The sequence below is a fragment of the Solanum stenotomum genome, chromosome 3, assembly GCF_019186545.1.
Source record: "Solanum stenotomum isolate F172 chromosome 3, ASM1918654v1, whole genome shotgun sequence".
Taxonomy (NCBI): domain Eukaryota; kingdom Viridiplantae; phylum Streptophyta; class Magnoliopsida; order Solanales; family Solanaceae; genus Solanum; species Solanum stenotomum.
The window spans coordinates 5,031,724-5,039,239 of record NC_064284.1 but is presented as its reverse complement, the minus strand read 5'-3'; the positions used below and the strand labels follow the sequence as shown (position 1 = coordinate 5,039,239).

General features: G+C 38.0%; 1 protein-coding gene across 2 annotated transcripts; it reads left to right on the top strand.

Moving 5' to 3' along the window:
• The first annotated feature begins 1,200 nt into the window (after nucleotides 1-1,200).
• Nucleotides 1,201-6,394, top strand: LOC125859294 (uncharacterized). Of its 2 annotated transcripts, none has more exons than XM_049539000.1 (7): nucleotides 1,201-1,361; nucleotides 1,604-1,834; nucleotides 2,994-3,233; nucleotides 3,358-3,469; nucleotides 3,572-3,750; nucleotides 5,239-5,475; nucleotides 5,895-6,394. In XM_049539000.1, exons 2-7 carry the CDS (start codon nucleotides 1,651-1,653, stop codon nucleotides 6,176-6,178), a joined length of 1,236 nt encoding a protein of 411 aa, XP_049394957.1. In that variant the 5' UTR covers nucleotides 1,201-1,361; nucleotides 1,604-1,650; the 3' UTR covers nucleotides 6,179-6,394. The 2 variants fall into 2 exon arrangements, with proteins under 2 accessions (XP_049394957.1, XP_049394956.1); XM_049538999.1 differs by having other exon boundaries at nucleotides 5,889-6,394.
• The last annotated feature ends 1,122 nt before the right edge of the window (nucleotides 6,395-7,516 follow it).

Sequence of the window (7,516 nt, the reverse complement as noted above, 5' to 3'; positions counted from 1 at the left end):
TCAAAATAGATTTGAACAATTTGAAGTATATGAAAATATTTTTGGTTTTCTATTTAGTGGGAAAAAATTGAGATCATTAGATGATGAGAATTTTAAAAAATATTGTCTTAATCTTGAATGTTCCTTAAAACATAATACTCACTCCGATATTGACGGTTTAGACTTATTTTTTGAATTAAAAGTGTTAAGGGAAATCATAAAAGTAGAAGACAATACTCTAATTGAGATACTCAATCAAATAAAAAGACTTGATTCTTTTCCAAATCCTTACATTGCTTATAGAATAATGTTAGCAATTCCCGTAACAGTCGCCTCAGCCGAAAGAAGTTTTTCAAAATTAAAAATAATAAAATCTTATTTAAGATCGACAATGTCTCAAGAAAGATTAAGTGGTTTGGCTATATTATCGATTGAAAAGGAATTATTAGAAGAGATTGACTACACAAAAATTATTAACAACTTTGCATCTCAAAAAGCTAGAAAAATAGATTTAAAATAAAAACATTTATAATTTTTTTTAAGGCCTCTAGTTTGATTTTGGCCTTAGGCCACCAATGGGTTTGAGCCGCNCCCCCCCCCCCCCCCCTCTCTATTAGATCAATTAATTAGATTCGTGTTATGTTATATATATATATATATATATAAGAAGTACTCACTTATGACGAGTTTTTCTGTCTTAAAAGTTGAAATCTAGGTAATTACATTAATATAGTAAAAATGACATTATATATACGGAAAAGGGTCAAAAATACCTTGGATTATTCGAAAAGGGTATTTTCGGCCCTTATCCGTTATATATATACTAGTAGCATCGTAATTTACCTCATTATATTACAAGCTTCTTTCCTCCAATTCCTTATATTCTTCTTTTTCTTCATTGTATGATTAAATTTGTATATCTAAATTCACAAATCAGAAGTAGATTATAAATCGATCGAATTTTAAACAAAACAAGCCAATATTTAAAGTGTTCGTACCTAAAAGTAACGTGTGTACAATTTAATTCTAGTAAACCAAATATCTGAAGGGTGAAATTATGTCTTTCATAAGCCAAATTTCACGCGTCTAATATAAAGGGGCTAAATTTATAGTAATAAAATTACATTTTATTTGGTTATGGCTTTAAACGGGTACGCAAATCGGTTATTTGTGTACTTACCCCGAGTGGACCCCTTTCCCCACTCGACCCCACCCCACCCCACCACAAAGAACATTCGTCATCCAACACAACAAGACGCATCGTCTTTGTTCTTTTCTTTTTTCTCTTTTGGTATTTGGTGTACAGAAGAGCGTAGAAAGTTCCCGTATTAATCGTTTTGCGAATCGCGATCATCGTTGTCTCCTTTCTCCGGCGTAACTAGGTAAACCGTCCGATGAACTTTCTCTTCCATACTATTAATCACAAATCGCATATTGATTAGTAGTTACTTTGCCGCTTTTCTTCGTTTTGTACTTAGGGTTTACTAGAAAGATGATCTCCCTGGTTAATTTTACCTGTTGCTATATTAATTATTACTACATGAGTTGTAGTTCATTTAATTTATTGATCGATTGAAATTTTGGGGAAAAATGAATGACAAAGGAATAAATTTGGGATTTTCAGGGTTTGTTATCGGACAATCGTTGAAGAGAAGCTAGAATTTGGTGAAGATGTGGGCGGCTTCTTGTCTTGCGTCATGCTGTGCGGCGTGCGCTTGTGATGCTTGCCGTACGGTAGTGTCTGGGATCAGCCGACGTTCTGCAAGGATTGCCTATTGTGGTCTTTTTGCTTTGACCCTAGTTGTCTCGTGGATTCTTAGGGAGGTTGCTGCCCCTCTAATGGAGAAAATACCATGTAAGGTTTTTATTTTTTTCAATTATGATAAAATGAGATAAAAAGGCATAATCTTAGCTCACAAAATAGTGCTCAATATCCAAAACTAGCTAACCCTAATTTGAAAGACTTCAAGACTATTTATACTAGTCTAGCAAAAATAATCAAATAATTTGAATGACCAAATCATAAAAAAAATAGTCACTTGAGCATATTAGTGGCCTTGAAGTCTTCCTTCCATGCTTTCTTTTAAGTCCTCCAAGCTCATGATAGTTGGAAGAATGGTCCAAAGCCCTAGATGACCTCCTTGATTGTCACCACTTCCCTCGTAAATCCGTTTGAGCATGTTGTGGACTTAATAAGCTTTTTTGATAACTCTTTCATGACTTTATAAGCTTTTTTGCCCACATTCCGACTCCTGATACTGACCTTGTTACTTCGGTTTGCATCAGTTAACCTATGGTGAAACTCTTTTCGTTTTGAAAATATATGAAGGGTAAAGGAAGTTACATATTTAGTCTATGAAAATGGCCAGAAACTCTTCTGGCTTGATGGCTTTGCTTTCCTGGAGTCGAGCTTGTGAGTTGTGAGTCTTCAATTATTTGCTTAGCTATAGTGAAGCTTTCTCTATCGATAACTTCTGTACTTGCACAAGGTAGGTAAGACTGCGCACTCACCACTCTGCCCAGACTGCACTTGTGGTCGCTGGGTATGCTGTTGTTGCTGTAGTGATGCTTTGGCAAGCTGTTTTTTGTTTGCTAATGTCTGATCATTGGAAGACCTTCCAGTGGTAATTTTAGAGGACTTAGAATTGAACACTTAGCCTAAGCCTTAAAATTATTTTCCGAAATAGATAAGGAAGATATGGCACGATAGCTCATGTGCAACACGATTAGAAACAAATAAAATCTAGAGTTGCTTCTCTGAAGTTGATGAAAGCAGCATGGAAGAGTAAGCAATGTTGAGCTTTACCCAAGGTTGAAATAATTTTTTGTGTGTGTGTCTCATTCTCTATGGCCCCTTCCAGCCCCAGTCAACTTGTTGAGGTGATATTGTGAGCTTATTTGTGGCGCCTTAAGTCTACAACCTTGATTTTGGTATAGGCTGGATGATATTGTAGTTTTGCTCTTTGTGGCTTGTATAATCTTCCAAGAATCTTTACCCATTGATTATATTGCAGGGATTAATAGCTTTCACACGACACCAAACAGAGAGTGGTTTGAAACAGATGCTGTGCTTCGGGTTAGCTTGGGGAACTTCCTATTTTTCACTATTTTAGCAATCTTAATGATTGGTGTAAAGAACCAGAAAGACCCACGTGACAGTATGCACCATGGTGGTTGGATGATGAAAATCATTTGCTGGTGCCTCATGGTAATATTCATGTTTTTCCTTCCAAATGGAATCATCAGCTTCTATGGTAAGATGAGCTATTTTTCTTAAAGAGTCCTTTTGCAATTGATGCGTTAAACTATTGTACAAAGTTTCAAACTCTATTTCCCATACACATGGATTTGCACCTGAGTATTTATTTGTGAATACAGAGACAATTTCCAAGTTTGGTTCTGGACTATTTCTCCTTGTGCAAGTTGTGCTCTTGTTGGATTTTGTGCACAGTTGGAATGACAAATGGGTTGGATACGATGAGCAGTTTTGGTTAGTTTTGTCATATGTATTGCATAGTTATTTTTGCTGTTTTCGCTTGACTCCTCACTCTAATCTCTCTTCCTACTCTTGGTTGGTTGTGTTGTTTTACAGGTATGTGGCATTGCTTGTCGTTTCACTTGTATGTTATGTGGCTACCTTTGCATTCAACGGACTGCTTTTCCACTTTTTCACTCCATCTGGACAGGATTGTGGGCTTAACACTTTCTTTATAGTGATGACCCTTATATTGATCTTCGGCTTTGCTGTTGTTACGCTGCATCCATCGGTAGGTTTTGTATATTTATTTCCTTTATTGCACAGTACTTCTTTATTCTTAAAACTTTTGTTAGCCCTTAATTTTGCTGGCAAACATGCCACCTTCTTATACATTCATTTGCTTTTTTCATCTGATACCTCCATTTGTGCTGATTGCAATACTAAAAATGTTGCTTGACTAGACAAAGCAGATCAGTAAGTTTTGGTAGTTGAGCTTACTGCAGATCTTGGAAGCTAGAAAGCTTTGCTTTGATGTTAACATATGCTGCATTATCTCTCTTCATGTTAGCATTTTCTTTATCATATCTTCAAGTACTATCTTCAAGTACTCTCATGATTTTTTTAATGCTTTCTTTCAATCTTGAGGGAAATGTTTATTCTTAGTAATTTGAAGAAATTAGTTAGGTTTGTTGGTAGTTTCAATGATAAGGGATGCTAAATTTCAAATATAGTGGAGCCTCATGTGTTTCTGTTAAGATCTCAGGTGGGATGGGATGGGGTGTGGAGTAGGGGTTATGGTTGGGCTGGTGGAGAGGAGACAGTGAACTTGGAATTTCACTTATGGAACTTGTTTTCCCTAGTTTCAATAGGAAAGTCATTTTTAAGGAAATTGTTTTCTAGAGACGATATTTTTCAAAGCATCTTTGACTAATCAAACATGAGAAAATTCAAAAATATATTTTCCTCCATACCAAACACACCCTTCATGTTCATGTGACATTGTTTTGCGAGGAAACCACTTTATATTTGAAGAATCACGCTAAATGTATGGTCTAAGTGGAATTGCTTAAACCAAGACATTTAGCTGCTAACTAGCATATTGGGTTCATCCTCAACTTGGTCCTTCATAATCCTTAAGCAGTAATCATTAATGAAAACATAATGTCTTTAACTAGTCAAGATGATCTAGGTAACAGCAGGAGCAAGTAGATAGATGCAACACAATTCCTTTGGAGAGTGGGGAGTAGGATGATCAGAGTTGGAGCTACCTCTTGCCAATACTTCTCTCTTGAATGACTCATAGCTGGGGATATTTCTAAATCTTTGTGTTGAAATGATGCAACCTTTCCAGGCAGCTCCCATAGAAACATCTCTGTTATTAAGTCTCCTTCCACCCAACTCGCCCACCCCAATAAATAAAATAAACTCCTCCTAAAGGTTGTAATTAGTTTGGTTTGATATTAAAAGGTTCCTTCTGGAGGTGCAACCTTTTGCCATTATTTGATGCATGAGAAAAGAATACCTGTTCGACTGTTAAATCATTCACACACACTATGTCAGCGTTTCTACTGAAAGAGAAGAATAGGTTATGCGATCTGTTCTCAGGATCTGTTTATTTTGCGGTATTTAAGCTTACCAGTTACCTCTGAATGACCAGCTGTTGTAAATGAAATATCTGTCTCACTTTGAAACTTACTGCTATGTTTTATGTCAGAATAATGAGTTCAATATTCTGGATCTTTTTCCTTTTCTCAGAGATCAAATTTTCCAAATGTAGGTAGGTGGAAGTATTTTACCTGCATCAGTTTTATCTCTGTACTGTACATACCTTTGCTACAGTGCACTTGCAAGTGAACCTAGGGATTATGAGTGCAACAGTCTACATAAGCACTCCAAGGCTGTTTCCAGTGGCACACTTGCATTAGGGCTGCTAACAACAGTTCTATCTGTTGTCTACTCTGCTGTTCGTGCTGGCTCTTCTACAACTCTGCTTTCTCCTCCAAGCTCACCACGTGCAGGTTAGTTACCACTATTTCGGAGGGCTTTACTGTATTAAGATGTTGCAGCTCTTTCATTCTCACTGGTAGTAACTTGTATGTCATGTTCCTCAAACTCTGTCCTTAAAACCTGATAGAGTCCCGAATCTTTATATGATCTATTAAATTTGCTGACATTTGATAGAGCTCTGGACTGCATTGATAGTTCAATATAACTTTTCATTTTGTTGGACTCTAATTTTACCTTTCATTATCCATTTTGGTGTGCTTGTGTTATCTGGTGGCTTTTACTTGTTCAAGGCTTGGTTGTGTTAGTAAAGTAAGTTCATATTAGTCATTGAAAGTTACTCTAAACCTATTCTATTAGTTTAGCAGTTGGTGCCAATAGATCTGGGAGATTATTTTTTTCTAAAGAACTGTTTCTTCTGTTTAAGGTGCAGGGAAGCCCTTGCTACCATTGGACAAGGTTGATGAGGAGGAAGAAAAAGAGAGATCTAAGCCAGTCTCATACTCCTATTCTTTCTTCCACCTTATCTTTTCTCTCGCTAGTATGTACTCTGCAATGCTTCTTACAGGTTGGTCAACATCTGTGGGGGAGAGCGGAAATTTAGTGGACGTTGGGTGGCCATCTGTCTGGGTCAGGATTGTGACCGGGTGGGCAACTGCAGCTCTGTTCATCTGGTCTCAGGTTGCTCCAATTCTGTTTCCGGACAGAGAGTTCTGAGTAATCGAAGGAATGAATGTTACAGTTAATACATTAATATGATAAACTTAAGTTTGAACAATGTTTTAAAAGGAACGGGACTACCTTAATGCAAGGATTTCGATGCTCCTTTTCTGTCATGTGGATAGTGTGTAAGACGATGCCACAGTGATTTTATTCAACTGTATATTTCATATGCGTATTGTGTGGTAATAAATATGGGCTTGCTTTTATAAATGTAGTACTAGTTTTTTTTAAAATCATTTATTAGAGAAATTTATATATGTTACCTATCCAAGAAATTGACGCGGTCTATTCAGGAGAAGGTCCCGTGGTGTATGTTATTTGCGGACGACATAGTACTGATTGATGAGACGCGGGACAGAGTTAATGCGAGGTTGGAGGTGTGGAGACAAACGCTTGAGTCCAAAGGGTTCAAGTTGAGTAGGACCAAAACAGAATATTTGGGGTGCAAATTCAGTGATGCGTTGGAAGAGGCAGATGTGGAATGAGACTTGCCACACAGATCATCCCTAAGAAAGAAAGTTTTAAGTATCTTGGGTCTGTAATCCAAGGAAGTGGCGACATCGACGATGATGTCACACACCGCATTGGGGTTGCTTGGATGAAATGGAGGAATGCCTCTGGAGTCTTGTGTGATAAGAAAATTCCACCTAGACTTAAAGGTAAGTTCTACAGAGTGATAGTTAGACCGGCCTTGTTGTACGGAGCGGAGTGTTGGCCAGTCAAGAACTCACATGTTCAGAAAATGCAGGTTGCGGAGATTAGGATGTTGAGATGGATGTGTGGGCACACTAGGAGTGATAAGATTAGGAATGAAGTTATCCGGGAGAAGGTGGGAGTGGCATCTGTGGTGGACAAGCTGAGGAAAGCGAGACTGAGATGGTTTGGACATGTGAAGAGACGGTGCGAAGACGCCCCACTGAGGAGGTGTGAGGGGCTGGTTGTAGAGGGTACGCGGAGGGGTAGAGGTAGGCCTAAGAAGTATTGGGGAGAGGTGATTAGACAGGACTTGGCTCAGCTTCACATTACCGAAGACATGACTCTAGATAGGAAGGAGTGGAGGTCGCGTATTAAGGTTGAAGGTTAGTAGGGCTAGCGTGTTGGTCCTTTCTTGCGAGGGTATGGGTTGCTAGCGTGGTAGTGGTCTTAGCCTTGCACTTGCAGTTCTTGTCTGTGATACCTATAGCCTTATGTTGTTTACGGCGTTTCACTTCTCTCTTTGTTCTATTGAGGCTACCGTCTCCTCTGTTGATTATTTATTATCTTTCTTATTGGATGGTATGTTTTATACACTGTTTTCCTCGCCTTTAACTTGGGATTTGATGTACTTGAGCT